The sequence below is a fragment of the Pithys albifrons genome, chromosome 20 (assembly GCF_047495875.1).
Source record: "Pithys albifrons albifrons isolate INPA30051 chromosome 20, PitAlb_v1, whole genome shotgun sequence".
Taxonomy (NCBI): Eukaryota; Metazoa; Chordata; class Aves; order Passeriformes; family Thamnophilidae; genus Pithys; species Pithys albifrons.
Window position 1 is genome coordinate 11,990,315 of NC_092477.1, and position 18,115 is coordinate 12,008,429.

The 18,115-nt window shown below is 49.1% G+C and overlaps 3 protein-coding genes across 4 annotated transcripts in view; 1 reads left to right on the forward strand and 2 right to left on the reverse strand.

Moving 5' to 3' along the window:
- Nucleotides 1-1,391: 1,391 nt before the first annotated feature.
- ZBTB6 (zinc finger and BTB domain containing 6) lies at nt 1,392-4,774 on the reverse strand. The gene has a single exon (XM_071574204.1). It carries the CDS (start codon nt 4,374-4,376, stop codon nt 3,093-3,095), a length of 1,284 nt encoding a protein of 427 aa, XP_071430305.1. The 5' UTR covers nt 4,377-4,774; the 3' UTR covers nt 1,392-3,092.
- Nucleotides 4,775-4,867: 93 nt separating this feature from the next.
- On the reverse strand, nt 4,868-12,180 carry ZBTB26 (zinc finger and BTB domain containing 26). The gene is made up of 3 exons (XM_071574503.1): nt 12,163-12,180; nt 11,883-11,945; nt 4,868-10,288 (listed from the first exon to the last, which is right to left on the reverse strand). The coding sequence occupies exon 3, from the start codon at nt 10,276-10,278 to the stop codon at nt 8,962-8,964; it is 1,317 nt and encodes a 438-aa protein (XP_071430604.1). The 5' UTR covers nt 10,279-10,288; nt 11,883-11,945; nt 12,163-12,180; the 3' UTR covers nt 4,868-8,961.
- Nucleotides 12,181-12,246: 66 nt separating this feature from the next.
- Nucleotides 12,247-18,115, forward strand: part of RABGAP1 (RAB GTPase activating protein 1) — a 65,660-nt gene continuing 59,791 nt past the window's right edge. Inside the window, exon 1 of one of the 2 annotated variants that reach the window (XM_071574154.1) lies at nt 12,247-12,329. The gene's annotated coding sequence lies outside the window, so the exon portion shown is untranslated. The remainder of the gene's footprint in view (nt 12,330-18,115) is intronic. The other variant, XM_071574155.1, reaches the window with a different exon arrangement.

The following is an 18,115-nucleotide window of genomic DNA, read 5'->3' on the forward strand; positions in this document are numbered from 1 at the left end:
TAACTGTATTATCGCTGGCGCTCAGGAGGATGAGGGAAGTGCAGGCGGGCTCTGGCGCACGTCGTTTGTCCCGGCCTGCCCAGGAGGAGGGGCCGGAGCCGCCTCAGGCCGGCGGGGCCCAGGGCGGTGTGAGGGAGGGGATTTGTGAGGGGAGCTGTGAGGGGAGTTGTGAGGGGAGCTGTGAGGGGAGCTGTGAGGGGCAATGTGAGGGGAGCTGTGAGGGGAGTTGTGAGGGGAGTTGTGAGGGGAGCTGTGAGGGGAGCTGTGAGGGGAGTTGTGAGGGGAGTTGTGAGGGGAGCTGTGAGGGGAGTTGTGAGGGGAGTTGTGAGGGGAGCTGTGAGGGGAGCTGTGAGGGGAGTTGTGAGGGGAGCTGTGAGGGGAGCTGTGAGGGGAGTTGTGAGGGGAGTTGTGAGGGGAGCTGTGAGGGGAGCTGTGAGGGGAGCTGTGAGGGGAGCTGTGAGGGGAGTTGTGAGGGGAGTTGTGAGGGGAGTTGTCAGGGACAGTGTGAGGGGAGTTGTGAGGGGAGTTGTGAGGGGCAATGTGAGGGGAGTTGTGAGGGGAGCTGTGAGGGGCAATGTGAGGGGAGCTGTGAGGGGAGTTGTGAGGGGAGTTGTGAGGGGAGCTGTGAGGGGAGTTGTGAGGGGAGTTGTGAGGGGAGCTGTGAGGGGAGCTGTGAGGGGCAATGTGAGGGGAGTTGTGAGGGGAGCTGTGAGGGGAGCTGTGAGGGGAGCTGTGAGGGGCAATGTGAGGGGAGCTGTGAGGGGAGCTGTGAGGGGAGTTGTGAGGGGCAATGTGAGGGGAGCTGTGAGGGGAGCTGTGAGGGGAGCTGTGAGGGGAGCTGTGAGGGGAGTTGTGAGGGGAGTTGTGAGGGGAGTTGTCAGGGACAGTGTGAGGGGAGTTGTGAGGGGAGTTGTGAGGGGCAATGTGAGGGGAGTTGTGAGGGGAGCTGTGAGGGACAGTGTGAGGGGAGTTGTGAGGGGAACTGTGAGAACTTTGAGGGGAGCTGTGAGGGGAAGTGTGAGAGGAACTTTGAGGTGCAGAATTGTGAGGGGAGCTGTGAAGGGCACTGTGAGGGGCACTGTGAAGGGATGTGAGGGGCAGTGTGAGAGGAACTTTGAGGGGCACCTCCCCTCAGACATCAGCAGTTCTGAGCCAAAGCAGCAGTGCACAGCTGCAGTTCCAGAGTGGGAAGTGTTCACAGCCCAAGTGGGTCACACAGACCCCTCTGAAGGTCAAAAAAATGTGTTATAAATGACTGCCACTGGAACACTGTGTTTTGTTCAACACCTTGTTCACTCACCACAGCAAAGCCCAATACTAAGTATTAAGGTATGCACAGAATTGTTAACTGGGATCAGGAGAAAGGAGTGTTTCTGACACAATGCTTTGTTTGCATTTCGTTTATTGCTTTATGACAGGACATGGTTACATGTAGGGACAGGGGGGAGGAAACAGCTTTAATGTGAACATGTGCACAAGACCAGGGTTTGTTCACAAAGGTTACTGGGACACTGCAGCCACTGAACAGAACATGCTGGGGGCCTGTCACACAACACAACTCCCTCTCATGTTTACATGCACAACCAAAACAACTCGCAATCTGCTCCCACAGAAGATGCACCTCAGAAGATCAGCCTCTGTTTCCCCTTTGGCACACAGGGAAGTGCCTGTGAGGGAAAGACCCACACGTGCACCTGGCCATGCCTGTAACAGGACAGAGCATGGCAGACATTGTGCCCTCATGCAGCTGACCAGGAACACCCCGAGCAGGGGCAGGGCCACTCACAGACACAGGGAAGGAAAGCAAAACCTGTGAACTGACATTAAAACTGTTGTCTTGGATTTTAGAACCAGCCAGATTCTGGAGCACTCGGGCCAGACTTCTGGACTCAGAGCAAGAACTTGTAACAGCAACTTCTGAAACTTGAAGAAAAGTGTGATACAGACAGAGTAAGAACTGCTTTTTGCTAACTGTAAGTACCATTATCTCATATTAACAACTGAATTGAGTCTTTATTCATATCACATTAAGTGGAAGAAACATGTACCAGTCAAAGACACACTCAGGATACAGACTCTGCATCACAGGGCTCTCCATGCTCGTTGACCTTTGACAAAGCACAAACACACCTATGCAAACACACATCCTCACTGTGTTACCATGTCACAGGATCAGAGTATGAGACCTCTCTGCCTAAGCCATTGCTAATTTTCAAACTGAATGATAGAACTGTGGTTACCCAGTAGCACACAGCTGAATTTCACAGGAGTATATGTGTCTAAGAGCTGTAAAAAAGGAAGGCAAATGTTACAACTCAATAAACAGGACTAAACTTAATTGAAATTACTCAAATACAAGTGCAAAACACTGGTATGACAAACCCCACTATTAGAAGAAAGAAGTATATAGAAATTCAGAACTTAATAAAACTAAAAGCAAGTCCTTCTCATGGGACTATCCAGTTACAAATGAACTGCAAGGCAATACCATTTGTTTCTCTTTTGCCAATTCTCTATTTGTAAATGATGATTTGAAAGCTTCCTTGTAAGGAAGTTTTTGTTGTATGTCCTTTCTTAAACATTGCAGACTTGAGTATGAAAACACCCCTTCTTTCTCTTGAAAGACCCAGCAAAGTTTGGGCAAGGAAGGAGATGGTTTCACCACAAATGATGCATGAACTGGATGGAAATGACTGACTTGCTGGATAAATACAAATGTCCCCTTCCCTCAGCTGTTATTACCAACACCATGGCTCAGGCTTCAGCTTATTGCAATATCAGTAATAGTTTGAAAGTCAGCAGTGCCTGCCCTCGAAACCAGGAATGTAAAACATCATTGCAGGGATCAGAATATGCTCAGAGTAATAGAAGAGAAGCAGGAAATAATTTCTCATCATTTGCAGTTTACTCTCAACTAGGAAACACCTTTTTTTTCACTGACAGCAACAGCAACCTTAAGTAACAGGCAGGTTGGCTGCTCCAAGGTCTGTCTTGGATCACCAGTCACCTGTTTGTGCTTCTCTCTGTTACATGGGGATCTGGAGCTGGAACTGCATCTAGAATCTCACTAGCCAGGAGCCTGACTCCAGCTATCAATCATAGTCTATTTTAACTTTTGTAATAGTGTTCAGGTTTGGTTTTTCACCACTGCTCCTCCCGTGAACAGAAGTCAAATGCTTTTTGAGAGCAGACTTGTGTTTGAAGTCCATGTCACAGCAGTGGCACTTGTAGGGCCTGTCCCCACTGTGGATGTTGAGGTGGTCCTGCAGTGTGCTCTTGGCAGTGAAGGTCTTCAGGCACACCATGCACTGGAAGGGCCGGATCCCCATGTGCCCCCGGATGTGTCTGTTGAGATTCTTCTTTTGTGTAAATGTTTTGCCACACTGCAAACACAGGAAGAGTTTGTGCATTTTGAGATGTCTGAGATAGTTCTCGAGGTGCAGGAACCCCCTTGGGCACTTCGGACACTGGTGCCGCCATGAGCTGCCGGAATCCTCCAGGCTCTGGAACGCACTCACCCCACTGGAAGTTCCTTCTGGATTGTCGCTGACAAAAGCCTGAAAGTGGTTTCCTGACATTTCTGTATTTCTGCTTTCAACTGTAGAATTTATCAAGGAGTGCTGGGTTTCTGGGAAATACAAATTAGTTTTAGAGGAAGTGCAAGGCTGCGGAAAATGATCGTTTTCTACATTTGCTACATTCACGGAATCCATTCTGAAGATACAGATTTCATCATCCTTGTACCCGATTTCCACTGTTGATATTTCTGGAGATTTTGTGTCCTTCCTTTCTGACACCAAGCTCTGTGCCACGGGCTGTGGGTCATCCACCTCCTCCTGCTTCACAGGGTATTCTTCATTCTCTGGGTTGTCTTCAGCGATCTCAATTATTTCACAATCTTTATCTAAAGCCTCATCCCCATTCCTCAGTTCAGCATCTGAGGAGTGGCACCCCTCTGCAGCCTGGACACTGCTCTCCATGGAAGCGTCGATCTCCAAGTACTTGGACAGGGCCTCGGTGCACTTCTCCACGATGTGAACCATCTGCAGGTAACTCGCGGCCGTGAGGTACTTCAGCAGCTCCTTCTTCTTGACTTCCAGCGCGCCCGTATAGCAGGACAGCAGCAGCTTCCTGCCCACCTCGGCGCTCTGCAGGATGGTGATCCGCACCTGCCGGGACTGGTTGAGCAGGAACTGGTCCCGCATGAAGGTGGAGCAGGCGGCGAAGATCACCTTGTGCCCCTGGAACTCTGTGTCGTTGATGTAGATGGACACGTCACAGAAGAGGTTCTGCTGCCGCAGGAGGTTCATCTTCTGCAGCACGGCATCGCCCTGCTGCTCGAACTGGAAGTGCAGCACCTCCGAGTCCGCCGCCATGGCGGGACCCGCGGCCGCCGGCGGAGCGTCTCTTCGGGCACTGCCCACCCGCGCCGGCCGCCGCAGGGCCCGCACTCCGGGGCTCTGGGCCCGCCCGCCGCCACAGGGCCCGCACTCCGGGACACTGGGCCCGCCCGCCGCCGCAGGGCCCGCACTCCGGGACTCTGGGCCCGCCCGCCGCCACAGGGCCCGCACTCCGGGGCTCTGGACCCGCCCGCCGCCGGCAGGACCCGCACTCCGGGACTCTGGGCCCGCCCGCCGCCGGCAGGACCCGCACTCCGGGACTCTGGGCCCGCCCGCCGCCGGCAGGACCCGCACTCCGGGATTCTGGGCCCGCCCGCCGCGCCCCGCTCACCGGGCCGTCCCCGCAGCCCTGCGCGATGCCCGCCGGTGCCGCAGCGCCCCGGAACCGCTTCCCCGCCCGCCCCTTCCGCCCGCCCGCCCCCGCTCCGCCGTGCCCGCGCTGGAAATGAGAGGCGGCGGCAGACAGAGTTAGCAGCACGTTTATTAGAAGACTTGGCACTGCTACAGCGGCTGCCGCCGGGGGACACCGGGGCGCGCCTCGCCCCGCGGCCGGGAGAGGTAGCGACGTGTGGGCCCCGCTAAGGCATCCCGGGGCCGGCGGCCGGGGCTCCTCCTCGCCACCAGCCGGGACGCGCCGGGGGAACGGAGAACCGCCGGCCCGGACGCCGCCGAGATGAGCTGCGGGCTGCTCCCCGGCCTCGGGACACCGCCCGGCAGCCGCCGACCCGCCTGCTTTGGTTATCACACGTAGTGTAAGACTTTTGCCCAGTCACTGAAGAGGTAGCTAATGCTCAGTCCATCGATTATACAATCTTAAAGGAAAAACGTCCTTCTGTCCTGCCTTTTCGCCCCTTGCCAAGTCAGGAGGCACCACTGTTTCCCTCTCTTTGTTGTTAAAAATCAACATTTAACGTTACTTTATATCTCAACATTTTCAATTTATATCACATTTGACTCTCCTCACCTCTACTGCTTCCAATGCCTCCAGAACCAAAATCAGCTCCACGCAATTCATTTTTCAGTTATTTCAACAAAAGCTCAGTGGCAGCTAAGTTTTGCCAAAAAGCTAGGGGAGAAAAAGACTGACACTTCAATTTTATCAGTAACTAACTTGCAAAACCTGTCTTCTAGAAGAAAAATAAATTAAGGAAACCCTGGTCCCTGATCTCTGCAGGAGGCTGTGCAGCTGCAGTGGGTGCTGCAGAAACACGTGCTACACAAGCTACCACCACTCAGAGAAGTGGTGAGTCCAAACCTCTGGCAAACCTAAGAGTTCTAAGAATTCCTTCTTCTATATAAAATAAATAAATAAAATGCCAACATAAAAAAAATCCTAATATATTGAGGAGTTATTAAAATATTTTTGTAGTAGACTTCAGTTATTTTTAGGATATGCAGGAAATTGTACAGCACATTTAGTTGTGAGACTATCCACTTACCAGCAAATAGTATTCTACACAGTAACACACAGATTATGATAACTGCCATAGTTCTCATCTGAAAATGCAGCATCAGTAGCAACAACCAATGATCTAGTCTTTCACTACTCAGGACATTGCAATGAAGACAACATTTTACATACATGGACAATGAAGTTCACCTTATTCTATAATTATCCAAGCTGCCTCTGTGTTCCATTTCTAATAATTCTCACTCCATTTCAATCTGTAATTCAGAGAAGAAGCATTAGCCAGATTTTTCTTTTTTAGTACCTCTTCTATACTCTTGTCTTTCCATATAGGGACAAATCTTAGATGAACTCTTAGATGAACCAGCAGTGCCCTCAGGTCTCCAGTGTTCCTGGAGTCATGCAGCCATCTCCTGCATAAATCTTTTGGTCTGCACCCTTTTGCCAGGCTGCAAGCACAGACCTTAGCAGAAGTCACTTCATCCAACAGATGTGTCCATTGTCATTGAACAAAGTTTTCTGCATTTCTGCTTTTTCCAAATGACCACAGCAGCCTTTAACTGAACAACCAGCAGTCTGGGCCTTCTCGGATGTTCCAATCACCACAGCACAGGGTGGATTGAAAATCCATATATCTTGTTGCAATAATTTTCTGTTGGTTTTTAGGAAACCCTTTGTCTCTTCAGATCAGCTTCAGGTCACCCACAGCTACTTCAACAAGCTGTATTTTCCTTACAGTAAAATATTACAGCTTCATAATTCCACAAAAAAACAAAAATTCCCAGGTAGACAAAACTTTCAGTACTGTCCATTTTGCTGCTACTTTTTCTACCATTTGTACAGTTTTATTCCTTTCTCTGGCAAAAGAACATTTTCACATCCACATTTGTATTGGGTTGGATTGTTCACTAGTACCTTCCAGCACACTGACCAGGCTCTGCAAGCTCTTGTTCTCCACGTCTATCTTCATTTTGACATTAGTGCTATAACCTTTTCCATATAGTGAATAAGATTATCCAGCTGTTTAAACAACACAGAAGATTCTGCCTCAAGACAGGATGCAAGTGTCAGATGCAACTGTCATGGTCAAATTTAGCTCACAATAGTTCAGAAAGCTGGTGGCTTTAAGAGGGAAACCAGTTCTTTCCATGCAAACCTATTTTCTGCCCTAGGAACCTGAACAATAATAAGGTTCAAATAGTTAGAGTTTAGGCCTGAATGTATTTGCTACAGCTTGAAAGATGAATGCCCTGATGCCGTTCCCATTGCTTACTTCATAGCTGTCCATGTGAGAGTTCATGTAACAGTCAATACAGTAGTTCAAGAACTCAATTGCAAAAACTGATTCACAGAATCACCTTCCTTGTCTACTTCAAAGTATGTGGATTTCTGAAAACGCTCTGCAACATCAACTCTACACACTTTATCATCCCTCAGTGTGCTGTCTGTGTAAGGAAGTCCTGCCTTCTACACACACAACTGAAGAGCAAGACCAACCTCGATAATGGCACACAAACCACTTTTTGCTCGAGCACACCTTTGGTCATCCCTGTTTAACATTTTTAACCATACAATAGCAGCCTTTCATCCCCACCCCTCATTCAAACACATCGACAGTGCTATGTTTAGGTAGGAAGCATAATCTCAGCCTCGTGGCAAACCTTGTGGAAAAGAGCTGCATTGGAAGAAATACTTATTCCAAACGCAAACAGTTCTCTGCCGAGGATCAGCCATTAGATTATTAGTCTATGCTACACTTGAGTGTACTAAGAGTGCTCTTCTACAGGGAATGGAGTGCCTCAGGTACATTAGGCTGCTTTCAGCCTGACTGGGATGTGGATAATTCCACGGCACTTTGAGAAGCAACAAAGTATAATCCCAGAATCCCAATGAACATGCCATTCCCGCTACATTGGATGTTTAAGGCGGTATACAAGAGGTATTGCTGAGTACAGTCAACAGCTGATACATTAACCTACAGAAATTGTGCTACCTTTACCTCATCCCAGGCTCTGTGAAACACTAATGGTCACAAACTATGCAGGTCACTTCAAAAATGTCCAAGAAACAAAACAACTTTATGTTGCTTGAGTTCTTATAGCAGGTATTTTTGTTTCAAGTGAACTGACATGTGGCCCTTACTACACATCGAAGAGGGACATACAAGAACTAAGGAGGGGGGAAAAAAGGCCAAAAAAAAGCATGAAGTTGTTATACATTGCAGCTTTAAAAACAGATTCTTTTCACAGTGTCAAAAAGCAGTGTTTCTCCACTCCAGCTTTGCTCTAAACCAAACAGCTGTTGTGGTTTGTGATGCAAAACTTATGGAAGATGGATGATAATTTTTAGCTTTTAAGTGTTTAGCTTGTCTCAGTACATGCACTGGTAAGTGCCCTTTAAAAATCCCAGGTATGCCAGCACAAGAAATAGGTCATACTTGCACTCCAGGCACCAGCCTCTCACATTCCAGAGCTGCAGTTTCTCCTCAGTTTGAACAGCTATATGGAATGATCAGCTAACCCTGCCAAATCACTTAGGGTTTCATCTTTTCATAATGCGTGTCGAGGTTAAAAACCCTGAGAGCTTTTAAGAGAGTATTGATTGGCAGCAGAAGTTTCTTGAAATAAGTCTAGAAAGGGGAAAAAAGTGACACAAAAATACTTCATTTTAACTTCAGGAGTCTAGGGGTAAGATCAGAGAAAGGTAATATTAAGAGGTAAGTTTAAATTTAAGTATATGGAGTGTTTTCAGTTATCCAGTGCTTTTAAAAAAAAAATTGGGTTCTCTCACAGACTTGTCCTCTTTGCTCTTTCCTCCATCTGCCCAGACACAGAGGCCTCTAACTGTACAGCAGATGGTTTCCTTGCAGCCCACAGCAACAGTCTCTCAAAAGGTGTTAGTCTTGAGTCTCCTAATCAGCGAGAAATGAAATATTAACCCCATAATCCACAGTAGAGACACAGACAGAAACCTGAAGGAGGATTGCTATTCACAGAAAATATCAAGTAAGACTAAGAACGACGCCTGAAGACCCGCCAGGTTTTGCAATCCAACCATCCGTAGCCTTTCAGGCAACCACCGGTTTAGGGAAGAACCCAAACCAAGGGTTTGCTCCTCTCAGTCACGATCCCTGCACAGGCAGGTTCTAACTGCTTAATTGACACAGGTACTATCATTTCTTAAACTGAGCACAGCCTGAGGCAGCTTCCCTGCATCCAGTACCTGGCTGGCATCAGCCTGCTGACAGCCCTTACTGTCTGTGGCAGCGCTACATGTGAACGAATCGAAGTCCACCGTTATGTCTTGCACGTTCCTCTCATTGGCATTGTCAAAGCTGTTTTTACCGTGCAGCTGTTTAAGGTGTTTCCTCAGGACGGGTTTATGCGCGAACACCATGTCACAGTAGTTACACTTGTGGGGCTTGTCCCCACTGTGCAGGTTGAGGTGGTCCTGTAAGGAACATTTCTGAGAGAACGTTTTCCCACAGATCTTACACTGGAATGGTTTGATGCCTGCATGCACTCTCATGTGCCGGTGGAGGTTGCCCTTCTGCGTGAATGTCTTGCCACAGAGTAGACACATAAATAGTTTATGCATCTTTAAGTGATTAGCATAGTTTTCCAGATGCCGAAATACTCTGGTGCACTTTGGACACTGGTGGTGCCACTGGAGGCCTTTGTCCATCCCTCGGTTGTTAGGCCCAAACATATCTTTAGAGGCCAGAACGATGTTATCGCTGCCAGCATAGGAAAGGGCATAGTTGTGGAGGTGGTTTTGCTCTATTTCACTTGCTCTGTTTTCAACAGTGGAGTTGATAACAAAGTGTTGAGGCTCTGAGGAATGCAGTGCAGTTTGTTCAGAAGAAATAAACTGGTTCTGATCCTTCTTATTCCTCACTTCTGTTACCTCCCCGATGGACTCCACCTTGATGATCTGAATATCGCTATCCTCCATGTCCATGCTGTCTTCTGAGGGCTGAATACAAGGCGAGTCTTGCTGCAGAGAGTCGTCATCTCCCTGCTGTTCCTTCAGCTCAGAGGAGTCGCTCTGCTGCTCGCACTCTTTGCTCTCCAGCGGCTGCTTGGGTTTGATGAACTTCCAGAGGGCCTGGGTACACCGTTCCACGATGTGGCTCATCTGCAGGAAGCTCGCGGCCGTCAGGTAGTTCACCAGCTCCATCTCAGGGAACTCCAGAGTGCCACTGTAGCAGGACAGAAGCAGCTGCCTCCCCACCTCCGAGCTCTGCAGGATAGAGATTTTTACATCTCTGGAGTCGTTCAGTAAGAACTGATCCCTCAGAAAGGGAGAGCCAGCGGCAAAGACAATTTTGTGCCCGTGAACTTCAACATCATCTATATGGACCACAACATCACAAAATTTGTTTTCTTCTCTCAGTTTGTTCATTTTCTGTAACATCGAATCTCCATAGTTGTCAAACTTGAAGTGAAGAATATCTGATCTTTCTGACATTTTGGCACACCTAAGGAAAAGCAGCAAGAAAAAAAACAGTAAGAACTTTTTTGTTTTCTAAAAGGCAGGTTAGAAGGATTTAAAGTAATAACACAGAGTGGATGTTTATCAGATGTTGTTTTTTAGATACGCAATTAAGCCCATTACAAATTTTAAAACAAAGATCAAGTTTGTATCTTGCCTGACAATAACTTTTACATCTTTTTGATTTAATGAAGCCTGAATACAAAGCAGAGGTGCTATAACAGAAAATCTCCTGAAGGAGTATCCTAAACACTTAAGATATTTTCCACACTAATCTGGAACTTAAAAGGAAACCATGTATTTTTAGCAAGCTTTTTGATACCCACAGCACTGGGTTTAACACATCACTTTAGACTGTCTTTCAAGTTTTCCTGAGGGGATTGGTTTGCTGCGTGTTGGTTTGGGGATTTTTAAGATTACAGAAAAAAATCTTCAGTATGGCCCCTTCTAAGCACCCTGTTTACAGTATCTGGGGAATAAAGGAAGTCTCATTTCTTGTCTTCACTAGGAAGTTTGTTCTTGTTTGATAGCACTTGGAATGAACAACAGGGGATCTTCCATAAAACAAGCATCCCTATTTTGTCTTTCAACAGTTAAGAATTTCTAAGACTACACTGATTCTTGCTGAAACACTGGGATTGCAGGGAGTGAGGAAACCACAGGAGACTGAATGATGCAAGATTTGGTGAGATAAAATTACAAAACAAAGCAAGAATTACACCTCCCAACTATTACAAATAAAGCTTAAACGGAAGCTTTGAAGTTTACAGATAAAAGCAGATACTGCTCTCTTGAGGCACGAAGTACCAGCTGGGTGTACACACAGGAATGGCATCGTGCCCAAAGAAAGGCATGAACACACAAGACAAGGGTTCACAGAAGAACATTTTTAGAAGCATCTATCAATAATCACAGTTGTTTCAGTTTGCAGCTCAGACATCATTCAGCGACGTGACCTCCTTGCTGGTCAAGCCCACATCAAGTGTATCTTCCAGTGTATGGAATGCACAAATTAGGTAAGGATTTCAGAGGCCTTCAAAAACAAGGGAGTGTGGAAAGCTCAAAACCAGAGGGAGCATCGTTGTGCAGAACAGCCAATTCTGCTGAATCTGCAGGGAGCAGAGCTGCCAATCCCTCAGTCATCCTGCCTTCAGTGCTGCCTGACTCACCCCCATTTCTAGGGCAGAATGCTTAATTTTAAGAGGCAAACAGCCTCTTCACATCATGAGAAACTGAAAAGTTGTGACTTGCCCTGGCACACGTTCAGTTCACGCTACTACTGAGCACCAAACCAAGCCCAAACACCCTTTGTCAGGAGGGTGGCAGCCCGGGGCGGGCTCCCGGCCGGGCGGTCAGGGCTCCCCGCTGGCAGCACGTGCTTCCTCGGCCTTTACCGACGGCGACGGCACCGGCCGCTCACCCGACCTCCCGGTGACCGGGAAAGGGCCGTCCCAGCCCGCTCCGCCGCGAGCCCGCGCAGCTTTCCCCAGCAATGCCCACCCGCGGTGCCCTTTGCGGGAGCAGCCGCTGTGCGCGCCGGGCCCGGCCCCGCGCAGGGACAGAGAGAAAGGGGCAGGTACCTGTAGCGCCGGGCCGCGTCCCCGCGCTGGCACCCGCGGCCGCTCCGACCTCCGGCTACGGACCTAGAGAGGGGAGGAGACGCGCCGTGAGCCGCCGCCCCAGCGCCGGGCCGGGCCCGGCCGCCCGCCGCGCCCCCCGGGCGGCCCCGCGCCCCGCCGCGCCCCCGGCCGGGCCGGGCCGCCCTCCGAGCGCGGCCCGCGGGGGCAGCGGGAGCCGCGGGCCGCTCCGAGCCCCGTTCCGCGGCCGCGGCCCGCGCGCCGCCGGCCCGCCGGGACCTACAGGCGCCGCCGCAGCCCAGCACCGCGACTCGGAACCGCATTGTCCGCCCGCCGGAAGCGCCGCGCCCGGAAGCACCGGCGGGGCCGCCCCTCCGCGCGGTCACGTGGGGCGGCGGCGGCGGCCCAGGCCCGGCACCGGGAGCGGCGGCGGCGGCGGCGTTGGCCGGGGTAGGTGCGGCTCGTGCTGCCGCGGGGCTCGTCCGACCCGCTCCTCTCCCGCCGCGCTGTGCGAGCGCTGCGGCCCCTCCCGGCCCCGCCACCGCCGGCGCTATTCTCGCTCCCCCGGGCCGTGTCTCCCTCCCGGCGCGGTGCCCCCTCGTCCGCTCCGCCCGGCGGGGCCGCGGCCTCGGCGGTGGCGGTGGGAGCGGGGTCGGGAGGCCGTCTCCGGTACCGCGGGGCCGGGCCGAGCCCCGGGGCGGGCGGGGGGCGCGGGGGTCGTCCCGTCCTGTCCGGCTGCGCGTGGGGAGACGTGCCTCGACCCCTGTCAGTGCCCGCGGGACCCCCGAGCGCGTCCCCGCCCCGCCGCGTGTCCTCCGCGCCCTTCCCGGGCCCCGCGGGGCTGTCGTGGGGGTCCGGCCGGGTCCCCGCGGTCCGTCCCGGCCGGGTCCCCGCGGTCCGTCCCGGCCGTGGCGGTTGTCGCCTGTTGCTTCCAGTGGATCCCAGCATGTGGCATTTCATTGCGCGCAGACATCTTTGCTTGGTTTAGGTACCGTAACCTCGCTATCTCTCTCGGATTTTTTTCCTTCCTGTTGTCAAGGTCGTGTTTGTTTTAGTTAAAACGTCCCCAGAAGATAGTTTTTAAAGGCTTGGTTGTGTCAGTTAGGGGTGAAAATGACATATAAACAGTCTGCCCTAAGTTGGTTTAAAAACAGTCATGAGTAAAAATTTAGTGGAAATCGAACTGCTGGCAGTAAACTTTGTAGTTTGTGTCTGTGTAGTTTTGCCTGATGGAGGCATTTCGAGGGAGAGGGTGACAAGGAGTAAAAATACTCAGGAGGGGTTTGGAGAGAGGGAGAAGATCATGTGAGAGGTTTGGAGAGTGAAAAGATTGTGTTTATTCCCCGAATAGAAGCTGGAGAACATATGGCACATACCTGTGTTGTTAGACACAAAGGTGCCTATGATATGGCTTGAGCTGTAGTCTCAGTTTTGTTAAAGCGCAACTCCACGTGATTTCTGAGTCTTTTGGCTACTTAGAAGCGGCGTAACTGGAGGGTCTTCCGCTGCTGATTGACTTGCAGAAACACTGTATTCTTTTAAAGGCCTCTACTTCACATTAAAAGGTCAAGGACCTGAGCAAACTTATTTTTGTGTACACAGTAAACAAATTAACAAATGGAGCTTGGCATAGGGATTTCCTTTCCTTTCCCAGCCCTACATGCAGGCAGTGTTTGTAGCACACACCGAATCTAACTCCTTTTTTTCTCAGTTCTTTCACAGCCTGTTTTCAAGTGCTGTGGTTGTCTGGTGAGCGTAACTCCGGTTTGTGTTTGACTCCTAACGAGAGCGCAGCTCCCGAAGCACACAGAGCATCCTCCCCGGGGTTTGTGTAGCCTCTGGCTGCCCTGCCTTTATCCCAGCCTCCAGCCTGTGCTGTGTCCTGCCTGTCCCGGCTCCACGGGCAGAGATGTGCCCGATTCTGAGGGAGCATCAGCTGCAGTGTGCGGGTGAACCAACTGTTCCTGGCCAATTCATTCCAGTGACATTCCTGTGCCGGGCCAGCTCAGGCAGTGTCAGCATTTCTTTTGTACACTGTGGTTTCCCAGGACGGGCTGCATGTTCCTGGGATGGGGAATTTGCTTATTACAGGAGCCTAAAATTTTACCCCCTGAGCAGATCAAATTAGGATTGAAAGGAAAATGATGTTGGCAATAACTATGAACCTGTTAAGGATCGTTAGCAAAGGTTGCATTAGCTTAACTCTTGTGTCTTGTCTGATGCCTGGTTTTGCATAGAGTATCTCATGATTCATTCAGTGAGGAGAGGGGTGAAAATGGACACAGCATTATCTCCAATGAAGAGTAAATTTTCTCCTTCTGGCTCTTGAATTTAGTGGGAACATCTCTGTCTGTCAGTGTATTGTAAAAAGAACAGAAAAGTTAGAATTGTCATAGTTATTTTTTATTAATTACTCTTTAGTCATCCTAAATCCATATTTCCACCTGCAGTTTTCCTTTGGCTTTGCTGCTTCATTTTGAGTGCCTGGTACTTCTTGTTGCTTTTGAGAGTGTGTGTTGCACAGGGGAGGTGGGTAAAGATCAAACCTGATTAGGCAGACTAATCATGATATGATATGTGAGAAGGAAAAGCTTGCTGGTGGTGATTGATTTTGTGTGCTGGTTTTTTCCCCAAAGCTGTGATAAAACACAGGTGGTGTGTCTGTGCACAGGGAAGGTGAAACCTCAGGTCCTTCACCACGAGTGTGTCAGTGTGATGTCACTTCTGCTCTTACATTTCTGCTGCTCAGATTGAAACACCTGCCACGACCACCTGTAACCACAGGATTGTCCTGGAGCATTTTCCAGGCTTGTTTCAGGACTCGCTGTGTATTTGTAGAACAAGTGTGCACTAGGTGAGTTGTACAGGTGAAAAAAAGGGCTGTCAAGGGCTGTGAGGGCTCAGAGGCCTCCAGAATGGTGGATTCTTTGTCACAGCACAGCTCTGCAAAGTGCACCATAAAGCTTCTGAACTCTGCCCCAAATTCCACTGTTCACCCACACTGAGATGCTAATGATGAACACTTGGACAGCAGAACTTTGTATGTTCAAATTGAGCCATACTGGATTTATTGTTAAGCTGTGCATAAATCCAGAGGAAACGGAACAGAAAATACATTACATTTAGGCATTTCAGTCACCTCAGTGTCTTTGCTGCATGCCACCTCCTTGTTTTCCATGTTTTTTAACGTGCTTTAATGTGTTTTAGTTTTTTGGGTCTAGAGGATATAAGTTAATTTCACATGCCAGGCTTTCTGACTTTGCTTTTCAAGGCAGCTTCTTGAATTCTGCTGTTCTTCAGTAATTTAGTTAATATTGTTGTATTGTTCTTTATCTGGTGCCTTCTTCATCAGATAAACTGGAACTTTGTGGAGTCACTTTAGGAACTGCAGCTGAAGGACAAAAGCTGAGAAAGATGTGAATGGTGGGGAAAAAATCTCATTTCCTCTCTGGTTTGCATACCTGTTCTCATGCTTATTCTCTTTTCTGCCCTGGAAACCCAGAACTTAAGTATATTTTATGTTGTATTTCACTGTAAATTCAGTGCTAAGGGTGCTACATCTGCTGTTGACTCAAAGGCCCAAGAAGTTCATGACCAAAACATTTATTTTTCCGATCACCCTCTGGTGTTTGGGTGGTGGTGGATGTTCTAAACACCAGAAAATGGGTGTCCCTGGGAAATGGAGTGAGAGCAGGCATAGTTAGGAGTGTCTTGCTTCACTTGTCCTGCGTGTCTCAAGGTGGCATTAAAGCCTCAGTCTCTCACAGTAACGTTAATGGAAGGGTTTCTGTTGGTTTTTATATGTATATACTGTTTGCTTTAGGCTCTTTCAAATGCATTCTGGCAGTACTTACAGGGAAATCTTTGATCACAAGTTGCAGGCCAGGTGCCAAATATTTTGGAAAGGGTAGGAAAGTAAAGGATGACTATTTTATAAATCTGTTTGACTAATCTGAACTTTGATAGGTTTGTTTTTCAGTTGTTTGAGGGTTTAGCACGTGAATGGGTCTTTACTGTTCCTTTCTTGGGCAGGGAGAGTCAGGTATTGTATAACAACAGCGGTGAAGGGGATTGCACTGAGAATTAGAATTTTAAATAAAACTGAAAGCAGTGACCCAAGAGCCAGCTGTGTTGACTTTCTCATTTTGCAGCTTTTTCTAATTGTGTGGTGTGTGAGGAGAGGCCACAACATGCAGTTAATTACACAGGTGAGCAACGAAAGAGGCTGGTACGAGTTTGCCTCTGAAAGAGGCTGGTACAAGTTTGCCTCTTAAAGAAGCTGTTACAAGTTTGCCTATTCGTAGTCGCTTTACCGAGACACTTCGTCTCCCCTGGAGCTGCAAAGACCCCTCCAGGCAAACCCTGCGTTGTTGTGGTGGAGTTTTGTGTCAGGACTGAACTGTGTGGAATTGAAAAGCTTGTAATTTTGTTATGGTGAAGCAAACCAAAGTCTTTCCTTGTTAGGGATGAGACGTTGGCTCCTTGTGAGAAACATTAAAACTCATTCCTGTGCCTGGCCGGGGTCGTTCCTGCCTCTCTCTGGTTCTGGGATAAGTTGCAGCTGTTGGTGCGGAGAGCGCTGTCGCTGCTGCTGTTTGTTCTTGGGCTTTGGTTCCAGAGGAGTCACAAGCCACACGTAATTGCTCTGCTGCTCTTTGATGTGTGCCCTGCTGGGCTGGCCTGTGTTTTAATGAGCTCACAGGCCTTTTGGTGGTGCTCCTGCTGCTGTGACTTCCCTGATTCAGGTAAAATAATCCGTGTGATCATAATCTGTATGGAACAAAGCGATGGCAAGGAATGGAGGAAGTAAAATCCATGCAAAGCAAAGTGTGGGGATATAGACATTGTGGTTGACTTCAGACAGTATTTTAGTATTTTAGGACTACTTTTGCACCTTGCCTATTTGGGCATTAATCCAGCGAACCTCTGTGGCTGATTCCAGCCCAGCTGGGTAACTGAGCTTTGCTGCCACACCACAAACAAACAAAAGCTTCCTGCAGTCCCCTGCCCCCTTGTCCCCTCTCCTGTGCTCTCCTGCCTTGTATGATTGCAGTGAGACTTTTGCTCACTGTCAGGGTGGCAGAGCTGAGCTCATCGGGCCCTCCTGTTGCAATTCCATGGTGGGACAGGGCTGTGGGTCGGGCTGGGCCAGCTGTGGGTTCGAGTGGGTTTGTTTGCGCTGCCACACGAGGAGCTCAAACAGCACGGAGTGCTTGGTGTTGAACTGAAGGTGATGGTGGTGGTGAAAGGGGTCACATTGGAAGACAGGGAAATAGGTGAAATTAGCACTTCAAGTCAGACACACCGTGCCAAAATAAAGTGCTAAATTGATCCTTGCCTGGGTGATCTTTACAGCTGCTTGTGATCAAAGCCTGCTCTTCTGCTCCTGCTGTCAGTGTGGCAGATGAGTTTGCTCTGTTTGAATGGAAACAGTAAAGCCAAAGGGGTACATAGTGTTTAAAGCTTATTTTTAGTCTCTATTTCAAGGTACTTGGTTTAGGTATTTTCAGAGATCTGTGTGTTATATAGACGGTTCCATAGGGGACTTCTACAGAAATGTTTTAATATGAATTCTTTAAACAAAAGTGTCTTTAAAAATAAGAACTGTCTTAAAGATACATGTGAGTAATACTAAATAGACACATATTGTAAGACTTTTCAAAATATCTAAATTTCTCACACAGTAATTCCCATTGAAAGTCAGGGGATCTTAAAGTGTTTTTGAAAAGGTTATCTGAATACCTCATGTGCTCTTGGAAGTGAAACCAAATAATCACAGGTGTGTTGTCATTCACAGACAAACCACATCCATTCTTCCTCTTACTCTCTGCTTCGATTGCCCAGTGAAATGTGTTTCAGGACCATGAAGTGACTCGATTGGTAGTCAGTCAAAAATAACCCAGAGAGATAAAAAATTGTGCTCCTGGCAGCCTCCCTGTTGCACTGGAGGCTGTGGAGAGAAGGGCATGGGCAGAAATGAAGGCAGGCTTTGCTATTTCGGGTGCATTGTTCTTGGTGCAGCCAGGAGTGTGAGGAGCTGTGCCCGTGGCTGTGCCAGGGCTCTGCCTGGGGTGGCTGTGCTGTTGGAAGCCAGGCTGGGATGGAGCTGCCAGGCTGAAAGGCAGAACTTGAGGCTGAACAAGCACTTGAGCGTGGTCATTCCTGGGAGTTTCTAAAGACCCAAGCCATTGTGATAAGGGTATATTTGGGTTTCTGAGAAATTTAATCACCCGTTT

Bases quoted from the DNA above. Each gene is read 5' to 3' on its own strand.
- ZBTB6 (XM_071574204.1), bottom strand. From the start codon at position 4,376: ATGGCGGCGGACTCGGAGGTGCTGCACTTCCAGTTCGAGCAGCAGGGC.
- ZBTB26 (XM_071574503.1), bottom strand. From the start codon at position 10,278: ATGTCAGAAAGATCAGATATTCTTCACTTCAAGTTTGACAACTATGGA.